Source organism: Lichenostomus cassidix, chromosome 15, assembly GCF_008360975.1.
Source record: "Lichenostomus cassidix isolate B80296 chromosome 15, HeHo_3.0, whole genome shotgun sequence".
In the NCBI taxonomy this organism is placed as follows: Eukaryota; Metazoa; Chordata; class Aves; order Passeriformes; family Meliphagidae; genus Lichenostomus; species Lichenostomus cassidix.
In genome coordinates this window covers 5,617,938-5,645,067 of record NC_139496.1, presented here as the reverse complement: position 1 = coordinate 5,645,067, position 27,130 = coordinate 5,617,938, and the positions used below count along the sequence as shown (strand labels likewise).

At 42.2% G+C, this 27,130-nt stretch overlaps 1 protein-coding gene across 3 annotated transcripts in view; it reads left to right on the top strand.

Annotated features, from left to right (window-relative positions):
* The window catches only part of GALNT9 (polypeptide N-acetylgalactosaminyltransferase 9), a 355,464-nt gene that overhangs the window by 281,170 nt on the left and 47,164 nt on the right, over positions 1-27,130 (top strand). For all 3 annotated transcript variants that reach the window (XM_085075745.1, XM_085075744.1, XM_085075746.1), the window contains 2 exons: positions 5,562-5,759; positions 12,157-12,274. In XM_085075745.1, coding sequence (XP_084931871.1) covers positions 5,562-5,759; positions 12,157-12,274 — 316 coding nt within the window. The remainder of the gene's footprint in view (positions 1-5,561; positions 5,760-12,156; positions 12,275-27,130) is intronic.

Genomic DNA, 27,130 nt, shown 5'->3' with positions numbered 1-27,130 from the left:
TGTTCACTGAAGCATCCTCATTGCTTTGCAGTGGTGCAGAAAAGAGCCATTGAGGTTTGGCAGCCCAAGAGGTGATCTTTAACTCTCCAGCAGGCATTGGTGCTGCATGTCCTCTGTTCTGGCTGGGGCTGTGGGTCTGAACCTGCCCTGGCCACAAGGGAGTGCTGATAGAGATGTCAGGCAGGACAGATGGGGAAGTTCTCTCTTCTCTCAGAGACTGAGGAAAGGAGAATTAAATTTATTTATTTATTAGTTCTCTGAATGCTTATTTACAGGAAAGGCATTCCACATTAAATATTCCTTGGATGGCCTCAGTGAAGAATTATGGATGTCAGGAGATCTGCTTGTCTGCATCTGATAAATGTATATTGTCAGTGAAATGTGAGGTAGTGTATAAAATCATGCAAAATAAGCTTTCAGTTTACACAGCTTTCTTTTTTCTTACATTTCTCTGTTAAGTTTATACTTCATGGTACCTGACAGTGGTAGAACCAGAGTAAAATATGGTGTTAAACCCACTGAGCTGTAAAATCCAGCAGATGAGACCATGTTGTCTTTCATTTATGTCTTACAAGGACTCTTCCCTAACTGCTTGCAAGAGAAAGAAATTCTGATTTGTGAAAGCAAGGTTGGATTTTTTTAATGTTAGTCCTTCATTTTTTATTGGAGTAAAAATTAATACAGTGATGGTGGAGAAGAAAAAAACAGAGACGTGTTTGTCTCAGAAGAACTCAGAGATTAGGGTATTTGGGTACCCACTTGGGATAGGGCAGAAGTGGAGAGACATTTCCCAATGCAAGTCCTGTCATTTAGAAAAGGATTTACTTTTGAACAAATTTAGAAAAAGTGACATTTGGGCTGCAGGGAGGAATTTATTGACAAATGCCTTGTACAATCATTCTAATTAAGAACTAGAAGGTAAAGTCTGCTCCTCAGATGCTGCATGTTAGCACAGAATCCCTGAAGTTGTGAAGGCCATTGAAGTAGCAGAGTTGGGAGGCAGAGGATCTGGCCTTAGGCATGCATGTGGATTCCCTTGGATTGTGTGCATTTATTCCAATGTTGTGCCTTTTTAGAAGTCTGCTTGAAGTCAGCAGGTGTTTTTACATATTTAAAAAGGTGAATTATATAATCATGTGCAGTGAGGAGCTCATTACTAACTTCTTTTTATCTGTTTTTTATCTGGAAGAAGCTGTTCTTTTTAGCGGTGTGCAAAATCAGGCTTCCCCTTTGGCATGAATTCTCCAGCAATCTGATAAGGATGTAAGACAACACAGAGTTTTTGTTTGCTGTGGTTTCCCGTGGGGTTTGAGCTGCTCTGAATCAACCCAGTGTTAAATACAGACTGCATATATGTTCAGAGATAGACTGACAATGGGATTAGAGAGGCCTGTGTGATCACAGTATGGCCCCTGCCTTTGCTCTCAATCTTCTTACAGGCTTATTCTGTACTCTGCCTTCAGTTCTGCCTTCCAGCTCTTTTTCTGCCTCCAGTGTTTATCTTAGGAGAATTTAATCTGTGAATCCCACAGAACCAGCATTGCTGGAGCTCCAAATAAAGTCATCATGGGTGCTCAACACCTTAGAAAATCCGCTGTTAATGAAGAAATCTTTCCACTGGTGGGCAAAAGCACTGAATGCATGTGCTGTTTAGTGATGTGCTCAACAGACTTGGACAAATCAAAGTGAATAAAACTGAAGTGAAAATACCCTTTAGCTTAATGGAGTCTATAAGAGAACTAAATTTACTGTCCTTTCTCTTCTGGTTTTATCCGTTCACCAACAATCTGTTCAGAAAGAGAGGAGGACACTGATAAATAGATATTTTTAGAGAGGATGGAAGGGAGGATCTTCATGTGTCACTCAAATTCCAGTCCAAATTGTCTATTTGGTTTTTATTAGGTGGAAAAAAACCCCACTGGATGATGTGAAGCACTACCTTTAAAGCAGAATCTTTTGATTGTATTTAGTTTACTGAAATCCATCATGTCTATGAATATGCCTGGGAGAACTTTCCCTCTTGCTCCAGTAAATAACTTGTTAACAATATATGCTGCTCTTTGCCCATAAAGTACCTTGACTCAGATGCAAGCTGGGAACCTCATATTTTTGTATCTGTGAAAAACAGAAATGGATCCCAAAATTCACATCTGGTTTATGCACCTAATCAGGCAGGGCTGAATCTTCCCTCCCTGCCAGCAGTGCCCATGTGGGAAGGAAATACTCCACCAACATATTGCAGCTCATCAGCTCAGCATGTTGGATCTACTTGGACTTCAGCAACCCCTTCCCCTCTTATCCTTTCAGTCCTGTGAGCTACCAGGAGCTCCTGACTTCTGCAGATGGAAAAAACAAGTCAAGGGGATTTAAAAAAACAGAGGAAGAATGCTGATGTCTATAAAGAGGATGGGCAAATCTACACAATAATGTACAAGTTTGAAATTAGGGAAAAAAATTAGAAATTATTAGGAAAGATTTAATCATAGTGCTTTCAAAAACCTGAAGCAATTAGATAATGCCAGAGTGGCCAGGAAAGTTGACAGAGGATTTGATGAATGTGCAGCTCAGCTCAGCCTTCCAGAGTGACCCTGAGGCTGGACTTTGCTAGCCATGAATAGCAATGAAACCTCCTCATATTTCATGGATTACTCAAGATGAGCAATGCAAACACAGTCCATTCCCAGTCCTGTTCAAGCTCAGAGTCCTTTATTGGCCCTGACCTGGGGATCTTGGCAGGCAGGAAAACAGACCACAAGCAGTGCTGGCAGTGAGAGGAGAATTGGCAGGATCTGGGATTTGAGTGTTCCTGTTGATCTCACTGAGATGAGCTTGGGCTGAGCCTCTGAATCCCCTCTCTGCTGTCCTTTATAGGGCAGGACAGGCTGGGAAGTCTCTCAGGTATGCAATGTTTAATTAAAAGGCTCTCCATTCTGGGTTTGTGCTAAGAGAACAGCTCTGCCCTGGATTTTCTCTTTCCATCTGTGATTCAGAGCCTGCTTTCTTACTCGTGGGTGTGAAAATATTTCGGAAGCCGTGCAGTCTGTGCACATACTGAACCTTTCCTGTTCCTAATACATGCAGGGATGTGATTTCCACACATTTGGGTACCAACAGAGCTAGGAAATCACCTCCATGGGTGAGATGGAAGGTTCAGAAGATGAAGTTCCAGCAGTTGCTTTCATACCAATTGACTCCCTAACCTTGGCATGGGATTTTACTTTTTCTGTCACCTGAGGGTAGAGAAATCAACACTTGTTCAAGCAGTAGTATCCTAAACATTTACATTTGTTGAGTGCAGGGGTCTGAAACAGAACTTCCATCAGAGGGACAGCTTACAGATGCCTCAGATTTCATGGAAGTTCAGAATCTGTGATTTCACATTAATAGGTTGATAGAGATTAATGGAATTTCATCATGTATTTTGACCCAACTGTTGTATTACACTCCACAGATCCCTCCTTGTGCCATTCAGATGCAAAATACCATGTCAAGTGGTAATAAATGTGAGCCATGCAAATGGAAAAAACACAGAAATTCATCAGCTGTAGAGTGACAGGAGTAGTTTGGTGATAGCTGGTGTGAGAGCAGCACCAGAGCTGGGAGTGGATTGTTCTTTTTATAAAGAAGAAAATGAGGACCAGGTTAGCATTTCCAAGACTCAAGTATTGGATTAACCCAATCACAAATATGATTAAGGGCTGAAAACCAGTGTGACTGTTAAATATTTTCTTCACATTCTCTCTCTAACCATTATTTGGGATACACTTCAGCAGTCCAATTTCAAGACTTGCAAAGTGGCAGGCTAAATTCCCTTTCTATTTAAAATAGGGTCCTCTGGAACATTATTAATCTCACCCAGTTTCAGTGTCTGCATTATTGTGAGAGGATTCTGACTATAAAAGTGCCATCCTCTGCCTCTCTCTGCTGAGAATGGAAGTTTGAGGCAATTACTGGGCATATGGGAGGTCCATTGCAGATATCTGACATTAGGGGGAAGAATTCCTTATCTTTCAGCTTTTTCATTACACAATCTCAGTCTACCCTACAAAGTAAAATACTTGAAAAATGAGCATCCCAAGAGGAATTGTAGAAGGGACATGGAACCTCCAGGATAGTTTTGAGCACAGTGGTTAAACAGCCTTGCTTTGTATCAACATAAACATAATTCAGAACTGGAGGACTTGGTGACTAAATTCTAACCAAGAAAGATAAAAATAGTTTGGAAAACTCCCAGTCTTCATAGTTCCTAATTTTCTTCTGCTGATGAGCAGAGATAACATGATGGAAAGAACAAAGCAGATTCAGCTTTTCTGCATTCGCCCCTGCTTTGTTGGATTTGCAAGAGTTTTTCTGCCATCCACCCACTGGCCTTTAAAACACTTAATCTCATAAATATAATCTCTTATTAATAATGGCAGAGGTTTATCCAGATTTGGTAGGTCACACTGGCTCTTTATGGGGGTGCACAAGTGTGGCCTAAAACCCAAATGAATTGAGAGCTTGAATCACGTATCTTGTCAGCTTACACAAGAAAATTCATGGTAACAAACTAAACAGAACAAACAAAATATAAAGTAACAAACTTGAAACCGCAAAGGAGCAATTTACCTTCTGACCAACAGCAAAAGAAAAATGAGAAAAGATCAGTGTTTAAATCCTTCTACCTCTGTGAGTCACTGCAAACCACCTTTCCCTTAAAGATCCATGTGAGAGCTCTGCAAAATCTTCAAAGCTCATTTCAAGGGGAAACACACTTACAAAGGAGTGAACCAGTGGCTCTTTCTAATACTGCTTTGAGGAATGATTTCCACCCTTATGTAAGTCTGCTACCCCTTTGGATCAGTTTCTCTGTAAATTCATAGCAAACTCAGACTACCTTGGTCAAAAATGAGTGTTTGCACTGAAGCTTTTTACTTTCCTTTTGGGATGTAGCTTCTGTGGAAAGCACATTGATGTTTTAAAGCCTTTTGAAATGATGGAACATTTCCTGCAGTTCACTGCTTTTGCACCATCTGGCACCTGAAATCTTCTCATCACCAAAGAGGTTTTAAAAGGCATAATGCAGCCACATTTGTCATTCAAACTAGATCTGATGGGGTCAGTCTTGGGAAACAGGATTAAAACCTTTGAGTAACCTTCAGATTCTTCCAGTCCCTGGTGTGTGTTTAGTTCTTCAAGCCCTGCCAGCCAGTATTTAATTGCTACCAGGAATCCTGGTGGTGCAGCCAGTAGGAGACCATTTAGCTGCTATTGGTGATGGTGTCTCTCAACACTTGTCCTTCGTGAAATGAATTAACAGTCTCCAACCCTCAGAATAAGTGTTTGGTCAACTTTTGTGTTGTTAAACTCTGGCACAGCCTCACAAAGATGCTGTGTGATAATTCCCACACCAGCTGCAGTCCCGGCAGCGTGGGGCTCAGCTCTGCCCTGTCCCTCCATGGGTTTCCCATCTCTCTGGGCTCAAGCTCTCAGGATTACAGAACCTCACTCCATCAACCTGCAAAGCAGGACCTGGGACTCCTGCATGGCTGTAAACCAGTGTGCTGTTTTCCTTGCTCCAGGGTGGAACCTGCTCTCACACGGATCAAGGAGGATCGCAAGCGGATCATCCTGCCGGCCATCGACAACATCAAGTACAACACCTTTGAAGTGCAGCAATACGCCAACGCCGCCCACGGCTACAACTGGGGGCTCTGGTGCATGTACATCATCCCACCCCAGGACTGGCTCGATAAAGGGGATGAGTCAGCTCCCATCAGGTAAATCTCCCCTGTGCTGTCACTTCGGGCAGGGTGATGTTTCCATCTCAGCTGTCTGCAGAGGGGGGATTGAGGGGAGCGAGGTTTGTGCAGGGGTAACAGGATGAGGCTGGAGAGAAGTGATGGCTCTGCAAAAGCTGTGCATGTGTGTGCTGCCTCTCAGAGCTGCCCCACAGTGTGCACAGGTACTCTGGCTCTGAGTGTGTGCTTCAAGCACATTTTCTGGCCTCTAGTAGGAGAACAGGATCTTTTTCATCCAAGCTTTTATTCACCAGTGGACTCTGGCATATTGTGTATGTATGTATCTACACAAAGATATTGTGTAGATGATTACAAAGAGTCTGGTTTTGCCTTTGTTCTGTGGCCATCAGCCCAAGCCAGAGCTTCCCAGGAGCACCAGTAGGAGCTGTGTTAGCCTCGCTCTGTTCCAGTTGCCCTTTTCTTTTTTTCTTTTTTTTTTTTTGGTCCTACTGGTCGAATATTCAAATGAACCCAGACCATGTAGTCAGTGTGTCAATTTATTTTTTTCCCCCTAAGAGAACGTTTTACATTTCAGAAATTGAATTTTCTAAGGAAATGCTGTTACAGGAATTGTGAAGGTGTTTCTGAGAATTGTTACGGTGGGAAAACTGCAACTGATGCAAAAGAAGCTTTCTTTCTCCTTCATTTGAAAATTCACATCTCCTAGCCTTTCATCTCCAGTGCAGATGCTTGTCTAACAGCTCCTCTGGGACATATTTTGCTGGGTTAAGGGTACTGTTGTTAGCAACTCTAGAAATAAATGCTAAAAAATATGAAGCCCGAGTATGCACTTTAGGTTGCTCTTATTTTTAAGACCTCTTAGGAAGGACACAAATTACCACCTTAGAGTCATCTTCATTTTCATGTATATCAACTTCATCTTAAAGTAAGCTGAAACTCCACTGTATGATCCCAATGTGGGCTCTGGCAGAGAAGCTCATGTGCTTCCCTTCCAGTGTAAAGCTGGAGTTGTCAGATCCTGGAAGGTTCATCCAAGCACTTCAACCAACACACCCACCTGAAAAAATGCAACTGATCTTTTGGAAGTGAGCAGGCACCAACAAATTGATCCCATTTCTAAGTGATCAGTGGGATGGAGCACCTCACAGGATCCTTCCCTCATGCAGAGTAGTATTTGAATCTGTATTTGAGCAAATGTTGCAAGTTGTGCTTAGGTTCATTCTCATGCCCTGCGACTGCAAAACAGAGCTATACAGTAATATTAACCTTATTTACTGCAGGACAGCACAGTCCATCATCACTGACCTTTTGCTTGGCTTGAAACCTCAATAAGCAAGGAAGTAATTACTTAGGAAATCAGTTTTCCTGGATAACGTGCCCTGCTTGCCTCACATTGTTTTAAAAGTGCAGATGTTTTATACCTGTTTCGCTCAGCCCTGAAAAAGTTTATTGATAAAGGAAAATTTAATCATCCAAAGCTTTCATTCCTGAAGGGTTTTGCACACTTCATGACTCGCAGTTTCTAGAAGTCATTCTATTAATTTTCACATGGATTGCTGTAGTATTTGAGTATCTTCTGTTCTGGAGATAATGATCACATAACAGGTAAGGCTGAACTGAGAAGTTAAACCTCAGCAATACAAGGCCTCTGAAGCTGTAGCACCTGGATGGATTTACTAAAGCATTTGGCAGTGGTGTTGTTCCTACCTATACAATGCAATTTCGTGGCTTTTAAGTGATATGCCAGTGTAACTATGGTAATGGAAAGAGTGGATGTGTGAGGGGTATTGATGAAAACAATCAGATAGCCTCTACTCAGGATTGAGATTTGAAAGCATTCATGAAAGGAATTTAGGAGCTGTGGAATATTTAAAGTATGTTTTCAAAAGGAAGACAAAGTCAGGCTAATGAGCAAACTTTAAAAAAAATCTCTGGTAGTTTGGTACAAATTTTGATCTTGTAACCAGCTTTTCCAACCACTAACTGCAACCATGACTCGTGTTTCAGTCCATTCTGTAACACATGCAAATGGATCCACACTGATGTCTTTGAATCCATGTGTCTGTCCTGTGCATTCACAAGATTGCAGAGCTGTTCATCAGCATGGAAACTGCAAGTTTTATTCCTTGCTAGCACTGACCCTCTTAAGGCTTTCTTTGACTCTGTCTTCAGTGAGTATTTGGTTTGGTTTGTGCCTCTCTGTGTGTTTTGTGAAAGAAAAGGCTGGTAACAAATACCCCTGTGCTTGGTTTTGTGGCTGGTGTAGCTGAATACTTCCTGCCAGATCTCCAAAGGGATTAGAGATTTTCAGCATTAAGGAACATGTGTGCCCTGGTATCAGCGAGGAGCAGAGCCCTGGCATTTCTCATGTTTGCATTGCGTGAATAAATATCATCAATGTGTGGAATTGGGTGAGGCATTTAGAAATCAGGGTCCAATTCCTGCTTTCTCCTGGGACTACACAACAGACATGCTTCTTGCCTAAGAATTCTTCCATTTGATGCCTGATCCTCTAATTTCTTAGACGCTGACAGTGGTGTGGCTCTACTCAGAGCCTTGCTGGGCAAGAGCAGGAACTGTCCTCACACCAGTGGGGCATTCATAGGCAGTCATGCCAAGTGTGCACCATAAAATGTCACATCAGCTGTTGTGATCTCAGTGACAAAGGGGACGTGGCCTTGAAGTGCTAACAAAGGTAAAGAAATAGCAAGAACAAAGTGTCAGATTTTGTAAAGATTTCTGATGCACTTTAAAGTCGGCTCTTTTTTTCCCCCCACGTTAATGCTCTGAACTTCAGAACAATTGATGTTCCCCGAGTTGGCTTCTGCAGGCAATCCATTTTACATGTTTGACATTTGAGATGTAAAATGTCTGTAATGTGAAGATTTAAATGAGGATTGTTATTTTGACACGCTGTGTCCATCACGTCATTTTCCATTTGTGTTCCTGTGAGCACACTGCCCCAAAACGTCCTTATCATCTGGCAACAAACTGTGTAACAAAGGATCCTATTTCAGAGGGCTTCTAATGAATCTGACTATGCATTGAAACAAGCTGGGGTTTTTAATGCATGCTGTATTTCTTTTTTTGGGTTTTGGAGGAGCAAGGAGGGTTTCTGGTATTCTGAGCTCTGGCTCTGACTCTTCTCTCACCTGCCGTGATGATGATGGACTGCTCTGCATTTGATTTCTTGATCAGCAGCCACTAACATTAGAGTCATTAGTCAGCCTCAGCCAGCCAAGCCCTGCACAGCTTTCCATTTTATCTTCCTCCAGCAGCAGCGGTGCATTTCATTGTTGCATATGTTCTCACTTACTGCTTTAATATGCCATAGCTTGCTACCAGTAGGGATGTGGATGTACACACACTGCATCAGCTGCTCCAGAAAGCACCAGTGCTTTGCTCGTGGACACAAATTAGAGTTTGATGTGCCCCCAGTGAAGTGTTTTGTGCTGCCTCCTTTGCCTGGGGCTGTTTGTGCCCATCTCACGTGCAGCTCAGGCCCCGTGCTGCTCTGCAATAACAATATGATGAAGCCAATTTGGGCTCTCACTGCTCTGGGAAGAAATCCACCAGTGTACTGGAGCTTAGGAGGTAAAGTCTTTCAGGATAAACCACGCTGTCATGCAATAATAAAACTGGTGACTGTTTATTGACTGCTTATGGCCATCTTTTCAGTTTCTGGTTCACAGGAGCCTGTAACAGAGCAGTTTCACTTTTATTTGTTCAGGTTCTGATGGGTGTCCTGCCTTTCCAAAAAATTTACTTCCACAGGGCATCAGAGAGTTATTCCACATCCATATTTGCTCTGCCTTTCTAGCTGAGCATTAGCTTGTCATCTTGTCATTTTTTTCCCTGTATCTCCTGAGCAGCAAATCTGTCCTTGAATTCTCAGGGCCTGGTGCTGACTCTTTCTTGCAGAAGACATGAGTTGTAAGAAATACAGAAATACTTATGCACGTACCATGCAGGTTTCCCCATTTACATGGCAGACATGTTCACCACCAAAAACCCCTCTGTGTTTCCTCCCTTTCCCCAGGGCATTACCCAAAACAATGTTTCTCTAGTGTCTCCCTTGCTTCAACAGTGCTCTCAGGTTAATTTCCCCAAACTGACTATGCTGTATCTTTCTCCACTGCAGAATCAATACAATTCTAGACTGAATTTTAAGCATTTAGCTGCAAAACCCATTTTGCTGTGTTTCCCATGTTATCCTTTAAGTGCTGCTGTTGATTATAATTAATGCTTATAACATCCTCCATTGTGTCAATGAATATTCCACAGATCAATTAAGTTTTGCAACACCTTTGAGGTATTGGTAAAAAACAATACACTTCTAATTGCTGTTTTTCCCTTCTAAAAACATCTCTGTTTTACTAGAAAGGGCATGATTAAGGAGAAAGGTTGTTTCACATAAAGCAGGTTACTATGTTGTGCTCTGATGCTGTGAAGTGCTAAGGGCACTCACCTTCTCATGTGCTGCCCCTTGGGTAGTGAGCAGTGGGTGAGATGTGCTAACACAGCTGCTCTTGTTCATGTAGCCATTTCCAGCTTTAATGAAAAGTCTCCTGCACTCTGGAGTGTTTCAGGTTCTGGAAAAACCCCTTGTTAAAGCTAACTAGGGCCTTGAGCTTTTTTCAAGACGCTTTTTTGAAAAGTGTTTGCAATATGTTGGTGTGACACTGTAGTCCAGTATAAAATTATCCAGCTACATGCTTAAAGTGCTTTTAGAAGTGAAATTTGGGCTTTCAGGCTGCTGAAGCATTTCTCAGACTTTATCCCAGTATTATTAAGTGTTTCCCAGATGGACAAACAGAGGCAGAGGGAGGTGACTCACTGGAGAGCAGATGTGACAGAGCTGGGAGCAGCAGCACCATCACCTCTCCCAGTCCCATCACATTTGGTTTGCAGCTGGGTCAGGCAAAGCCCAGGGGAGTTCAGAGCCTAGGCTTGGTGGGGACAGTGTCCAGGACTCTGTGTGACCCTGGTGGAAGTGTGGAACAGGCAATGGGCAGAAAACTCAACTCTGTGCTCTCTAGGCAAGTTCTGCCACCACATCAGGACATGACCAGGGCAGAGCCAGGGACTTCTCAGCTGAGCTCCTGCAGCTGCTGCTGTGAAGAAGAGCAGTGGCTGCAGGCAGCCAAATTCAGGTAGTAAAAGGCACTGTCAGTGGCAATTTTTGACTGGCTGCTCTGAAAGGCTGGATGTGGCTCCTTCTGTCATTGTGCTGCTGTTGTTGCTCAGTCCTGAAAACTTTTTTTTTTCCTGAAAAAGCCATGAAGGCTTGTGAAGTCTATATTTGAATATACATAATGAGAAGGAAAAAAACCCTAGAAGGGAGAGAGGGAGTTGCAAAGACAGTCCTCAGTGGCACTCGTCTGTGAGTGATGATTATGTAGTTGCATCTAAAATGTATTTCCCACCCCCATTTAATTAACAACTCAGTGTTTTAATGGACAGAGCTGACAGCTGCAGAAATCCATCCCCAGAGAGAGAGATTCCAGCACCTGAGAGCAGTCTGAAAAGGCTGCCAGTACCATTCCTCATTAGAAAGGAAGGAGACGTCCTCATGGGAGCATCCTCTGCTGCCTCCAGAGGATTTTTGTGGGGGAGGCAGGCTGGAAAGAAAGAGTCTAAGCCCAAACTAGCATCTCAGTTTTGCAAAGGAGTGATGCCTTGATCCAGTGAAGCCTGTGTTTAGCTTTAAATACATAATAAAGGAAATAAAGAAAGTGGGAGAGTGGTGTGTTTCTTCCCCCCATCTCCTTCCTTCTTTTATCATGGGTAAAACTTAAAAAATATACCTGAAATATTCCCTCCAAAGCTTGTTGCATTGCAAAGGTATTGAATTTCCTTACCTTGGTTGTGTCCTTCTTTTATTTCAGTTTCTAGACCAAATTTATTCCTTGTTAGCCTAAGAGATGCTTTTCAGTGATACAAGATGTGGAATCAAGATGTATATAGGATATGTCTCATCCTGAGTACAGGAGAGCTCTCAGCTTTTTTAGGCAAATCTGTTTCCAGGCTTGGCTCTGGGAAGCAAAGGTGCATTTTATCAAATAACTTGAATTTATAAATGCATCCATCTTGCAAAGATCCTGGTGTATAAATATATGCATCAACAGAAGATGGAAGAGCCCAGCCAGGAGTATCCAGGACCTTAAGTGGTTTTCAGACAGCCTTGAGACCACTTCTAGCTAGAGAATGATTCAACAGAAAGTCTTCACAAACTACAGCACCAAACAGAGAAGTACCAGAATTTCTTGCTTACATGAAGTGCCATGTGATTGATGCTAATAGAGAAATCTAAAACGTAAACTTAAAGACTCTTTCATCAGTGTACATTTGTTGTGAGGTGGTTCTGCAATAGCTGATCAAGGAGTTCATTTTTTGCTTTCATCTCCCTGCCCAGGACACCAGCCATGATCGGATGCTCGTTCGTGGTGGACCGAGAGTATTTTGGTGAGATTGGCTTGCTTGACCCTGGAATGGAGGTCTATGGAGGAGAAAACATCGAATTAGGCATGAGAGTGAGTAAGAAAAAAGAGACTTTGTGCTGTGTCCATTTGCAAACAGTGCTGGGGAGCTTGTGGCCCAGCAGAGCTGCTGTCTGACTGATAGGCTATTATGCTGCAGTAATTGATATTGCAACACTATCTGGAAGTGACAGCGCCAGCAAATGAATGTTGCTGGCCTTATGGGCCTTGAGAGAACTGATAACAGTCAGAAATATGCTTTATTGGTTCATTCTGTCAGTGTCTGAACCCAGTGAGAAAGATTTTCCCTTTTCCCAGGAGCTGTGCTTGTGCAAACAGCATCTCTGAGTCTCCATGTACTCACTGCCTTAGCTGGTGTTGTACATTTGTGGTCTAACACAGGCAATACCTACAGAAAACTAGGGCCAGGCTGCTAGAAATCACTTATAATGGTCTACCAACCCCACATTATGAGTGATGGGATATTTTGCAGCTCTGAGAATCCTCCTGATGGAATAAGAACTGCAGGGTACAGGTGTTTTATCCTGTCAGATAGGTCAGACGACTTTGGAACAGCATCAATCCCTGTGCCCTGGGCCTGTAGGAGGTTTGATACCTGTGATCCCTTGCCCTTGTTTTCAAGGTGGTGCTTGCCAGCAAGTCCTCCTGAAGCCCAAGGAACATGTCTTTGCTTAGCATTTGAAAATTAGGCCGCTTAATGTTGCATGAACAGAGTTTCCTCATTATAAAGCTGACTGTTTAATTATTTTCCCTTTACTCTTTATCCCCTGCTTCCCAGTAACTTGTCCCTGGTGCATGTAATGTGCTCGTTAAAGCATATATTCTGCTCATGGTGAAACATTGAACATCAAATTAGTCCATTCTTTATCTGACTCTTTTTGTCCTAAAATGGCTACAAACTCCTTCACACCACTGGACTGAGGAGGAAGGTCACTGCAGCAAGAGTTTATTTTCACATATGGGTGTGTATTTGTTATTCCAGCATTGCAAGAGGGATGTGGTTTGTAATGGGACTGAGTGAATACACTGCTTATACTTTCAGGTTCAGAATTCACATAGGGGACAGAAAAACTGCTACCACAAATCATCCAATTTTCCTTAAGAGGGTCAGGCTATTACCAGGATTGTGTGAGCTTTCCTTTATCATTGTGCAGGGCTTTGAGCTGTTTGAAACTTTTTCCACATGGCTGCTCCCAGAATAGATTGAACACTCTGGCAAAACTCTGGCGTGGTTGATGAATAAGCCTCCTAAGAAATCTGAAAGCTGTTGCTCTTCCTTAGAAGAGGAGAACTTGCTGAGTACGATTAGGGCTCCTGGTAACAGAGGCAAAGGTTTTAATAGGATTATGAAATGGCACTTGCTTGAAGAGACAAGGATTTGATGGGTTTTCAAGGAGAGGGAACCTGTTAAAGCCTGCAGAAACCTTGGATCTAGAAATCAGCTGTCATTCGTTGGGTTTTATTTTAGCTGGGTGTGTTTTTTGCCCTACAAGAAAAACTAACCCTACTGTTTGGGAAAGATTTTATGAAAGTACAAGAGTATGAGTTTGTTTGTTCTGAAATAAGCTGCATGTCCATAGCATGGGTCTGTTGCTCTGTGTTTCCAGCCTGGATCTATCATGGTAAGGAACATACAGTGTCTGCCTCCTAATTTGCAAATCCTCTGTGTGATCCCCTCCTGTGTGTCTTTCAGAGCTGTCAGAAACTAACAGCGTGAAAATGCACAGGAACCTTCTCCCTTCTCTCTAGGCTATTTATAAAACCGCTCTGAATTTACCAGGTTGAGGTTTTTCAACTCCAGAACCTCCAAGTAAATTGCGAAAAATCACTTTTTTCCAAAGGCCTGGTGCAGTGAGCCATGCAGGGATTTTTGGTGTATCCCCCACACCTGCACAGAGGGATGCTGGTGACTGTGTGTGACTGCTTGTGTCAAGCAAAGATCAAAAAAGGAAGAAATAAATGAATGAATAAGTAAAGAACAAAAATTAATAGAATAATAAATAATAAAATGTAGGGAAAGCAGTGGGATATGCTTGGCTGAAGACAGTCCCTATTTGAAACAGCTGTAACAATAATCCTTTCAAACTTTTTTGCAAACTATTAACATGTAACTGCTGAAAGAAAAGGGATTAGGTTTGGAGTGTCTGCAGTAGATTACATTGCATCTAGTGAACTCTTGTTTAAATTGTTTTAATAAAGTGAAATGGGGAAACTCAGTGAAACTAATGAGCTGATTTGGGAGGATACTGTTGGATAACCCAGCTAATTCCCATGAAATCTATTGTTTATTAAAAAAATATGATCTTGGGTATTCTATTGTTGGCTTTGCCCTTTTCTAAATTCCATAGATGGAAATATTTAAGTAATTAACCTAAGTGATTTTCTGTATTGAATAAGCAGGGGAGCAACTGACTGAGGCTACTATGCCTATTGAAAATATTTATGGCTCTGCAGCTCTTTTTTAAACTCCTATTATTTTTTGTGTAAACTTTGCAGTGAGCTGCAACATTCTCCTGATGGGGTGACTTTACACTGAAGCCAATATCTGTCTGCCAAGAGAGGGAGATTCTGGTTTGGTTGAGAAAAAGCAGCAGCTGCTCTGGGAAATAAAAGGGAGATGGACACGTTTGCAGGCTGGTGATGATAAGGAAATAGATGGACACTTACACAATGTCATCTTGTACTGTATTTTTCAAAGATGTCAGTTTGACTGCAAGGTGGATAAATCCAGGGAGATTCTGTTGGGAAAAATGGTGATATCCTCTCACTGCTCACCAACCAGCTACTGAAGCTGATGGGAATTATTGTTAGCACCTAAACACAGGAAATTACAGCATCCAGTGTTGGCTGACTGCTCTGTGGATGAGTTGTCCTTCATGAGCACAGGCTGAAGAAGACACTCTAAATTTAGGGTAGATCATCTTTGCTGCTCCTGAACATCAAATGGTCTCTCTGAACTGTGCTACAGAGAGATGTCCCAAAAGTAAGAGAAATTCAAGCAATGCTTGAATACAGAGGAAGACAGGAATCCCTTTAGCAAGGGTCCCAGATTAGGACCCTGTAAGAAACTGTGTGGTTTGCAAGCATCATGTGAGTTCCAATCCTAGTGGGAGCTACAGACACACTTAATTATTTAGAAAGGGATCTTATAAACATTAAAAGCTTAGTTTATGATTTCACCTAATACAAGCAGTTTATGATGCATCTTTTTATAGTGAGCCATTAATCATTGCACTAAGGATCTCTCGCTTCCTCTGGTGCTCCAGTGATAAGGCGAATGAATTGCTGTTCTCTTTACTTTGTGCCCATCAGCTGTAATGCTGGGTGGGGAGAGATCAAGCATTTATTGTAAAGGATGCTCTGGCAGAAATTAAATTCGGCTTCCACCGTTAAGAATCCAAACAAATTGAATAAAAAAACACGCTGCCACATTGATTACTGCAAGTAAAACTTCTTTTCTTTTAGGGCCAGCATCAAATGGCCAGAGTGCTCTGTTCTCAGTAGCCCTGGGTCAGCATCAGCAGGTGTGTCACAGGTAACCTTGGCCAGTTTTGGGGCCATTGTCAGTGGAATGTCCCTGGGAACACACAGCTCCTCAGGACTGGAAAGAGCTGAGCTAAGCCAAGATCCAGCTCAGACCCTCTGTGCTCTCTGGTGTTGTGGTAATGTTGGTGACAGAGGTCAAGCTGCCAAGCTGGAGCCATGGGTTGTGTGAACAGAAATGCTGCCCCACCTCTGGGTTACACAAGGACTGTGTGCACTGTAAAAAAATCATGGTGCAGAATCTCTTTGTGAAGAAATGATGCTCATTACCTAATGGACTTCCATACATAAGCAAATCATTATACTTTCCAAACTTCTGTTATATGCCCTGCCTTTACTTTCTGTAAAAATAGATGAACTACTTCTTTTTCTGAGTAGAAATGCTAATGGTAGATTGTTGAGTAGTGAATTTTTGACCTCATTTTATTACCTTTAGCTAAAGAGATTTAGATTCCTTTGAGCAGTCAGTGTTTTAAATGCAGATTCCAGACTGGTGTGCTGTAATAAAAATGTCACAAGGTTTATGAATAGCAAACTTTAATTCTGAATTCTGGACAATGCTTTTTGCTCTGTGTGATTCATGAGGACAGGTCCCTACTCTTAGAGCAAAATAGAAACCCAGTTCTGGTGAGTTACTCAAAATTCCAGCATTTTTTTACACATGCTGTGGTAAAATACAAGTGAAAATTGTACAAAAATAGGGGTTAATCAAAGTGTCTTATTTTGGTAAATCTGAAAACACTTCATTTGTATTTTGACCTTTCCTAAGCTGTACTTTTTAATATAAATTAATTCTGTTTTGAATTAAAAGTCTTAAAGCCTTTTAGTATGAAGCCATTTAATCACTTAAATGATGTTAACAAAACCCCACGATTGCTGACATCTGAAAATGTAGTGTGCTCTGTCCTCAGACATGCCTATTCACACTGGAGTGCAATAAATCAGCATTTTCAGCATGAAGTTAAATGCTATTAAAATGTTTCTGAGCAGTTCTACAGTGCCTAAGCAAAATCCTAGTAAGTGATGTAATCTGCTGGTATTGGAAGTTGCCCCACTGCTGAGGTTGCAAAGATCTCAGTGATGAATCTCCCAGGTTTCACCCTCCAGATAAAGGGTATGACTAAAGGTGTCCTCTTTTTCCATCTCCAGTTTAATTTAGCAGTTTTATCGGCGTTTCCTGAGGTGAAAGAATGCTAAGCTTGTAAAGTCAAGGATTAAGAAATCATGAAAGGATTGAATTCATGGTGCCTGGATTGCATTAATTGGCAGCTCCCTCCCCTCTTCAGAGCAGGGATTGGAGCAGGCAGGTCTGGGGTGATGTGCATCAGATCCTCAGCACATCCCAGTGTTTAGCAGCTTCTCATTCACTAGAATTCCAGAGATTCTGGCAGGGTGAGATGAGGCTTGACATTTGTGTCCAGCAGTAATGCCTTCTGTCTGGGGAAGGAGACAGACTTTATGGCAAGGGGAGAAGCTCATGCAGGCATTAAATGCCAGGCTGCTGAGCCATGGAGTGTCTGAAGCCACCAGGAGTGACCACTGGTGTTCCTCACGGCCAAAGTGTGCAGCTGCCAATGCCAAGGGGCTGCAGAGGGGAATATCTGTGCTAACAACTGGGAGGGAGCTGCCAGCAGTGCCAGGGACTCTGATCCCTGCTCTGAGGTCAGATCCCCACCCCAAAACAGATACCAACTCACAGGGAAATGGTGGGAAAGCAGATGGGGACAGGCTGATTGTGGGGATAAGCAGCACTGGGGACAGGCTTCAGATGTCTGACCTCAGCCACGTTTCAAACCAGAGGGTTTCCCTGTGAAGGATCTTCCCCCACATGAAAGAACAGGATGGCCAAACAGTGTAAAGCAAAGCCAAACAGCTAAAACATGGCTCTAGGCTTGTTCTGATGAAGTTAAGAGTGCTCGGGTTTTTCTCTGACCAGATCATTAATATAATCTTAATTATGCTTTTAATAGGATGTGTGATCCCGTTTTTGGGGACAGAGCTCAGCTCCCTACCTCTCTGCAATTTCTTTGAACCACACTGGCTTTTTTCTCTTTTCTTTCCTATTTTCTTCATTATTTTTCTTTTTATTAAATTGAAGAGAACTGTACCCTGGAATGGAAAACAATGGTTTCATCAGAACCACAGCACAGTGGTGCTCTAGCATGAAATTGCCAGCCCACTAGAGGACTAGAGCTTGTGAGTACCCTTAAAAATTCTCTCTAAAGTGGGAGCATTGGAAATAGCTCAGAAAAGAGCATCTGGCCATTTGGCTCCAGTATCACATCATGCTCCATCGAGTGTAACATTTTATGTTACAAACTCTTTCATGTACCAGGACATTATCAAAGCACGAGGCTGGAAATTTCAGAAAGAGATCAACAGCAAAAGAACTGAGGAAAAAAAAATGCTTCCTCAGTCTTTGCCACTTTCTTCTCAGCCACTTTCCTGCAGGTTTGATCTAAATCTAATAGAGGTTCCTCTTCAGAGGCAAGTGTGAACTGAATGAGAGAGAGAGAGGGAAAATGGAGAGGACTGTGTTAATTGTGTTGAGATTGAAATAGGTTTCACTTGCCTAATGATGAATCTGAACCAAACACTAGAGATGAGCTACAGCTGCTCAGAAACTTTCTGATACAACAGATTTTGTGCTGCAAAATAACAGCTCATCCAGAAATCCAAATGTTCTGTAGAACTCTACATTTTGATGCTGATTACTGTAATCCTGGCTTGGGCTGTTTTGTACCCAGAGGTGCTCAGCTGTCAGCCTTTAGCTTGGTCCCAGCACACTTGGCAAATGATTTCTTTGAGTTCTCTGGAACCATTTTGAATCTTTTTCAGAACTCTTAAAAAAAAAAAAATCAGTTCTGTGGAAAGCATCCTTTTTCCGCTCAAAAAGCAAGATGAGAAAGTGCTCCAGGATACCAGCTGTTCCCAGAGCAGGAGGATGCCTGTTTCCTAATTGACTTTTTGAGTAGCTCCCCAGCTAGTTCTCATTTTTCTGGGGATGAGAGGTTTAATCAGGAATCTCTAGGAAATATAAAGTCAGAGTGTTTTTGTCATGGGTGCATGAGGATAACAGAACTGATGTTTGATGAGTTGTAGGTTTGGAGAGGGGAAGAGGCGTGGAGCTCAGGTTTGCTTGGCTTGGTTTTAATTCTGCCTGGAAGACTTTGGGAGGTAATATGACATGTTTTACTGTATCTTTTGCAGTCTGCTAAGGAAATCTCTAAGTGACTAATAATTATCCTTGCAGCCTGAATAAGGCAAAGCATGTTGAGCTGACCTGTGTGACAGGAACCTCTGAGCTGAGGAGCAGGGAAGGAATAATGCTCTTTTGTTGGATAAAGGTCCACTCCTTGGTGCCAACAGTTATCATTATCTGCATGGTGTGTAACACATGGAAAAAAAGGCAATTTAACACTGTGCTTGAAAGAGATGCTGTTTTCTGTAGAAGGCAGCAGCAGATGAGCCAGCAGGGAGAGGTGCCATTGGTGCTTCTCTCCCAAAGAGCTCCCAGAGGAGCCAGAGCAGGGCATGGAACAGGGAACCAGATCCCCATTTGGCTGAGCACAGACAGAAAAAACACTTCATCAAAATACTTATAGCCACAAAAATTCAAGATCCTCTTCAACTTTGTTTTCTGCATTGGAAAAATAGGGAAACAGGCTGGCTGAACTGCTTTATTAGCACATTTGTGGTAACACAGCTCCATGTCTGGTTTCACGCAGCAGCTAGTCTAGATACATACAAATTCCCTCTGCATCCTCCTATGTCATTGTTTCTCTTCCATGGACATCAGATTAGATTTTGTGGCAGTGTTGGACATATATTTAATGTGCACAAAAGCATTGGTCAAAATGCCAATTGCTTTCCATTGGTAGGTTTCTTTCAACATAATGGAAAGGTGTTAGCTGTTTAAAAGAGAGGAAAAACAATACAAAATGACATAACTATTTGTATTCTAGGCTTAAAAAACGGAGATCTCACTGAAAAATCATATTTAATATGACATACAGAATTTCTAGCATGAGAAACGCAGCCAAGGAGAACCCAGAGAAGCAACAAAATACATTTACAAAATCTGTTTTGGGTGCAACTGCATATCACATAGTCAAGTGTTTTGACTGTGATAAAATAATCCATTCACGTGTTTTGGTAAAACTGTAGCTGCATATTTCTACCTAAAACACCACTTAGATTTCCTCTGTGTCTCTGAGAGAATGTCATTTGCACAAATATCATCTGATCAGAAGAAAAACAAATTATTCAATAACTTCAGAGCATGTCCTATCTATAATTCCTGGCAGAATAATTATTTTGAGGAAGCAGGTAATGAATATGCTTTCATTAAACCAAGGAGAAACTGAGGCAGAAGGCTCCAAAGATGTCCTCATGGGACATCTGAGAGAAATTTGATGGCAGAGCCAGGCTGAAACTATTTCAAACTGGTTGGTGGCTCTGTGAGCACTGAGCAGGGACTGGTGCTGCCATCCCTGTCCCTCTGTCTGTGTCTCATCCTCTCCTGCTCACAGTCCCAGCCTCTGCTGCCCTGACACCGTGCCCTGAGCCGATCTGCCAGAGCCTCAGAGAGCTGATGACAGTTCAGCTCCAGTTAGCTACAGTTCAAGGTCAAATGGGACTTTAAAATATGAAGCAATGTCAGGGTTTGCTGGCGCATCGATCTCGGGTTTTTTGATTACTGCCAGATCGCATGAATAAATTAGCCTTGACAGGTGCGATAAATTGTACAGACTACTGATCTCCAGCAGTACATGCTAGAGAAGGACGTGGAAGGCCTGCAGGGGAAAATACCCTCTGCAGATGCTTGCATTAAATGAGGTGAGCTTTGATACAGTGCTCAGGGGGTGATCTCCAGGCAGGAGGAGGCCTTTTGTTCATTTGAGATTCTGTGCCGAGCCGGGGCACGTCTGCGAGTGTCGTATTGATTTCCTCTGTCAGGAGGAGTTTGTGTTGCTGTGTGTTGTGGAACTAGAGAGTTCAGCTGCCTTTTCCCCCAGCCATCCTACCCACCCTTCCAGGGCTGTTCAGATGGCCTGGGCTCAGCCCCTCTGGGTCCCAAGAGGGCACAAACACCAAGCAGTCTCTAACTACAGTAAAACAGAGGTAGAAGGCAGTAGAAGTGGCTCTTGATGTGTTGTAATCCTGTGCTGAGCACTGTCAAGCCACAACTGAGTCTTGCATGTCAGATCTTGCCTTTGCAGGGACTTTTTACCTGGAAACCAGCACTGATATTCAGAGAAACTCACATGACATGTAGTATATGCTTTCTTCTCTATAATTTCCCTCTGAAATGCAACTGGGATGCTTCATTTCCCTCTTATGCAGAAATATTAGCAATGTCAATCACTAGTTAACTGTGTTTTTAATAAGAGGTTTTTCTCTTTTGTTGACTGCTAAATGAACATGTGAAAAGAATTTGAGGATAGGGTGGGGTTTTTTAAATCCTATTTCATGTATCTCCATCTAAGAACTTTCAGTTCTCTTAAGTCGACTATCAAATATTATAATCCTCTTCAATATCAGGCACATCAGAAAGCCAAGCTTTTTGTCACAGACATTTAGATTTGTTCTTTTCTATATACTGATACCCTTTAATTAAGCATGCCCTCTTTCTGCAGCATCATGCACACATTCTGTCTCCCCATCTTGGTAACTCATCTGCGTGTTTGTGTATAAAAGTCTGTGTATACATATTTATATCTATGTAGAGTTCATGGACTCATTTTGGGCCATTCCTCCTCACAAGGGCTTCTGTGAAATACTTGGACTTATGCCAAGACACTGAGCTTCATAGTACAGTTGATCTGAAATGCACAATTTCAAATGCGTTTTTCTCTCCAAAAGCTGAAAGGTATGGATGTGATATATTTTGTAGCAGAAGAATTAAGGATTGAAACTTTTGTTTTGCCTCAGTTGATTTTGCGACATGAAAGCAAAACAGTCTAAATTCAGTGGATTTTAAATTTTCATTGTGAATGCTCTGCATAGCTCCATTGTCTTAACTATAAATATACAGCCACCAGTTTGGCACATAAATTATCCCTTTGATATACATAATTGATAGCATATGTATAATTTAAAAGATACTATTAAAAATCTGTTGTTTATATGCCAAAATGTTCAAGTGCTGTGATGAATTGATACATCTTCAATAAATGTGTAGTGTTAGAATGGAAGGAGTTACTAAAAAGGATTTTTACCTGTATAGAAATGCCTTTATTAATGTAAAAATACGGTGGGGTAGATAGAGATCAAGCCAGAAAAGGCTGAGAAGGAGAAAGGGCCTTTGCCATGACAAGATGCTCAGCAGATGGATGATGTCCTGCACACACTGTGCTAGGGAGGGTGTTAAGAACAGTGATGAGAAAATGGGGTGTGATGCAGAAAGGAGGGTCAGCCGTGGTGCTAAGAAGCAAACTGCCTAGCAAGAAGGATTTTGAGAATCATAGAGGAGCTCTGGGAAGATTAGCCAAGGCAGGCAGGTGTCTCCAAGCCTCAAAATGTGTGCTTTTCTGATTACTGGTATTAGAGGGGGGAAAAAAACTGTTTACAAAGTGATAGGGAGGAGAATGAAGATTATATTTTGAGGGCCAGGGAAGTATTGTGCCAGACTTAGGAATTGCAGAAAAAAAGCTGTTGAAGTAAACAGATAAGAGAGAAGCATTAGTATTGCAGAACTGGGGATTCTTGAGTACATGCCAAATGAAATGTGGAGGGATTTGCTCATAAGAGTCGAATGATCTTCTGTCAAATAGGCTGCAGAGATTATTAAGGATATTTTTTGTATGCATACAAAATGCTTCCCTGTTTCCAGTCATAATATCCTTTATTTTTCTGATCTGGGGGCAGGGGAGCAGAACAGGACATGGCTGTGATTCTGTGTCAAACCAAGCTTTGCCAGGCACCTCCTGAGAGAAGAGGTGGAGTTTTGGTAGAGTCCTCTTAGAAACTACCTGTGGTTGTACCAGCTGCTTGAAATGAGCCTGGCCCATCCCTGGAGGGGATGGAGATGTGGACAACAGACCATGGAGCCCTGAATGTTCTGCAGTGAGCACCCTCAGTGTTAAACCAGACCTGGTATGAACAGAATCAGTCCATTACCTTTCCAGCTTTGCCATGCCTCCTCCTTCCCAGCTCCTCCCCAGGCCATTTCTTAACTTGAGGGTCAATGTGTTTTGCCTCTGGACTTTGCTGAGGTATTCTCTGAGCTGCAGCAGAAGTGGGAAGTGAGCTTTGGAAAGCTGCATCCAGAGCCAGGCTAGTGTCCTCCTGTGCTCAGGAGCACTGTAGGTGCTTTCCTTCCTGCAGCTTCCTCATGGTTCCTCCAGCTGGAAGCATGGCAGAAATAATTGCTGAGGGAAACGTGGTTCATTTTTCTCTTTGCTCATTAATCCCTATTCAGTATCTCTCCAGGAAGATGCAGTGATGTGCCAGTGTGCTATAAGTTACTTTCTCTCCCTTTCCCTTCCCTCTGCCTGTTTTAATTAAGCGTAGCCTGTTGTCCATCTTACTGCAGCAACATTTCCTGTCATGTCAAATGTCAAAGGCGGTTTCTACATGAAAAAATAGCAAATTCTCACACTTATTAAGATGCTTTTTGAAATCTTTAGACAAAACTTTGTCATCCTGCATACCTTGTGGGGCACTGACGTTTTTTCCTAGAGTCTAGATGTGAGGCTGACTGTCAGCCACATCCCTATTTATCCCTAGCTGCTTTCACAACAGTCTCTGGGGTAAAAACAGATCTGCTGTCACATCTGCCTGGTTTTGTTTCTACACACAGAACCAAAACAGGGCTAAGGAAGGTGTAAATGTAACCATGCTGGTTGTGTGTCAGGCTGCAGCACGAAAACCATGCAAATGAGATGCAGAGGGAGATACATGTTTGCCTTTGCTCAGTTCTCAGCCCTGGCAGTGTGCTATGCAAGCAGCACTCATTAAATATCCTCTCTAGGGAAGGCTTGGGGGTTTGGATCTATTTTCATTTTGTACATGGAGCTGACAACAAAGGAAGTGTTTTGTGGGGATAGTGGAGATGTGCCACTACCCAAGAGTGTGACACAAACGGCCAGGACTGAATTATCTTGAGTTGTGCGAGGGGTGGGTGTTGAAAATTCATATTATTTTTCCCACCTTGCTTCAGCTTTTCTCCCACTCTTAAATCCTTTCTTTCTGGCAAGTTTTTAGACGTTTTCTCCACCTTCTGTCTCCTGCTCTTGCCAACGTATCTCATTCTATTTCATCACTCTGCTGTCCCTCCCTCCGCCTTTCCTGGCTCAGCTCCACCAGACCTTAATGTTCCACATTCTCCTCTAGCTGTGCCAGTGACTTATGAGCTCAGTGCTGCTGTGGACACCAGACCTCTTAAGTACCTTAGCAACTCCCAGGAAAGCTCATAAATGTCTTTGACAATGGATGTTCAAAGTAAGAGAAGCATTAGAGGTTTGAAGAATTTCTTGCCTAATAGGAGAAGCCTGGACTAGATGAGATGGGGAAAACCTGTTACTCAGGGTGGGAAAATACAGATGCCTTTTTAATTGCAAGAACCACTAACCAGGTGTCCTGTCTGTGACATGAAGTGAGAATGTAAAGAAAATATATTAGTTTGAACAAAAATTAATTTAGAGGAAAAGTACAAAAGGCTTATGTTTTGTAGGGAAATTAGCCTTCGATGATCATGGGGCGTTTTTATGATGTTCCTTCTGACTGTAGAGAGATGGTGGAGAAAAGGCTTCCAGAGGTGTTATGCATTTGAAAGAGCAACTTGAAATTTGCAACAGTGACCTCGGGAGATGAACACAGAGGTGTATGTAAACAGAATCAGATTAATGACTCAAAGAAGGGCTGGACTCAGGTGCACAGGGAGAAGTCTCTGAAACCCTCAAGGTCTCGAGAGCTAATCCTGTTCTGAGGTTTGTCTGCAGTATCCCTTATTCCTCTGTTACCTCTTGCCTGATTGTCTCTTCTGCTCCTTTGGTCTCTCTTTCTCTGTGAGGCTGCTTGTTTTTAATGCTGCCTTCTTTCTTTTCATCCATTTGTTCCCCTCAGGTAGTTGGGCAAAGTAGCTCAGAATTATCTCATGCTAATGAGAATCCAGTGCTGCTTTTCTCCCACTTGATGAAAACAGACCTCGAGGCCTCACAAGGAGCAGATTGCAGAATATGGGCAGAGTTTTAGTACAGAAACAATTGGGGGGTGGAAAAGTGGAGCAGAAAACAATATTTTAAATAATTCTTACAGTGCTCTGTATCCTTAAATCCTGGATATTTGGGGTAGGTGAGTCCCTCTTAAAATCCAGTGCAGCCAATTTGTTTTAGGGATGGTTTTAATGCTGATAACATAGCCAGATTAATGCTGATAACATAGCCAGAATCTGGCTCATTATCATAGCCAGATTGATTTGGTTGATTAATTTGGATGTTTTAGCTTATATACATGATTATTCCCAAACTAGTCAGGGGCTTTTTCAACAGCTTGGCTGTGGTGGCATCAAGAGGCAACTTAACTCTCTGTCAGCTTGACTGCCCAACACTCTGTCACCAGTGTTTCTTAGTGATTGACAGTCAGGAAGGCACTCTAGAGTGACAACTTAATACTTTCCTACATATTCTGTAGCTAGGTTCAAGTGACATCCATGTATTGGCTCCAGAAAGTCATTTATAAGACTCTGTCTATATCTCACACTAGTGTAAGATGAAGCATTAGATGTCATTAACTGTGACAATATGGTATCTAGATTTTCAGCCCAAATCTGGGCTGGAATGTGGTGCTGTATGTACATTCTGCTGTATGTAGGCATTAGGAACCAAGCAACCTGATAAATTGCTGTTGGGGTTCATTTTCAGAGTAGTGTCTAGCAATGTGGCTGGGCAATTCCATTAATATTAATAGGGATTTAGCAGATAAATCTCCTTAAATAACTTTTAGAAAATTTACCCTTAATGTGCCTTACATTTCAACAGGCTGAGCTGTGTTTTGAAATTCCATTTGAGAAGGGTAAAGTGATAGATATAATAACAAGGGATATGCAAAAAACAGTAGGATGCATATTTCTGTGTGACACCAAAGGCTTACAGTACTTTTTAAATCAGAGCATCCTGGAATACTGTTAATGAAATCCCCTTTAACCTTAAGGGGTAATTTTTTTCTAAGTGATCCACAGGGGATTTGGCTGTTAAATTTCCATTAACAGTAATGGGATTCACAATATTACAAAGCAAGTTCCCCACTAGCCACGCTGAAATTCTACCCCCTGCGGCAATTAATCATGCCCATTGGGCTCGTTAATGGAAATATGAAGTAAATTATCTGGCTAATCATGATATGTGATCAATTGGCTCCCCTGCAATAATTGATTGCCAACGAGTGAAAGCCACCTCACAGCTTTTGTAGCTGAGTGACAACAGATGGGGTGTCCCTGTCACAGGTGGGAATGCCAAGGCATCTGCAGCTCATGCAAGCTTGAGCCAAGGCTTGCAAGTAGATCTTCTTCCTTGTATTTTCCTGTCTTTCACCTCCTGCTTAACACTTATCCAGCAGTCCTGCAGGGGCTTCCTTCCTTTGCCAGGGTATAGCAGTGTGTCCTTTTATTTCTTTTCTTTTTTTCTTTTTTCATTTTCTTTTTTAAAATGCTTGGTTAAATCTAAGCCACTTAGTTGATTGGTTTGGGGGCTTTTTTTTGTCACTGGCATTCTATGAAGGCTTAACCCTCTGCCAAAATGTACCTTTAGCTGGGCTGCAGGCTCAACCCTTGAGGATATTTTTTTGACACACATGATGGCATTATGGCTAAGCTAACTGGCAAACATGCAAATCCAGGAGTGCCGTGCAAAATCAATAGCATTTCTTCAGGCAGCAGCACACTAATTTATAGCCACACTGCATGACTGTGTCGTTTTCCTAATGAATTCTCCAGTGTGCAGAGGTGAACTAAACAAGAAAGATAAATACTGGTGTGCAGAGGAGCATAATACAGATTTATAGCCATAACAGCACCCAGAGTACAGATGTTTTGCATACAACCAAGATTGCTTTATGAGCTTTTGCAAGCGAGGGTATCTGTATTGTAACCAAGGACTGTTTTTCAATGGAACTTGAAATTAATAAAGCAACAGGAATCTTCCTAAAATACCTTTTGGCACCATCCAAACAGCAGCATTTTCTGCGTGCCCCACTATGTGTTTCAGCTCCTGCTGTGAGCTGTCTGATGGCAGAGGTTGGGTGCTGGAAAGGGAGAATCCTTAGGATCACCTGAGCATGTGTGAAATGGATGTCATTGAGAAAGGACACTTAGAGGAGCACTAAGCAATTTTTAAAATCCCTCCC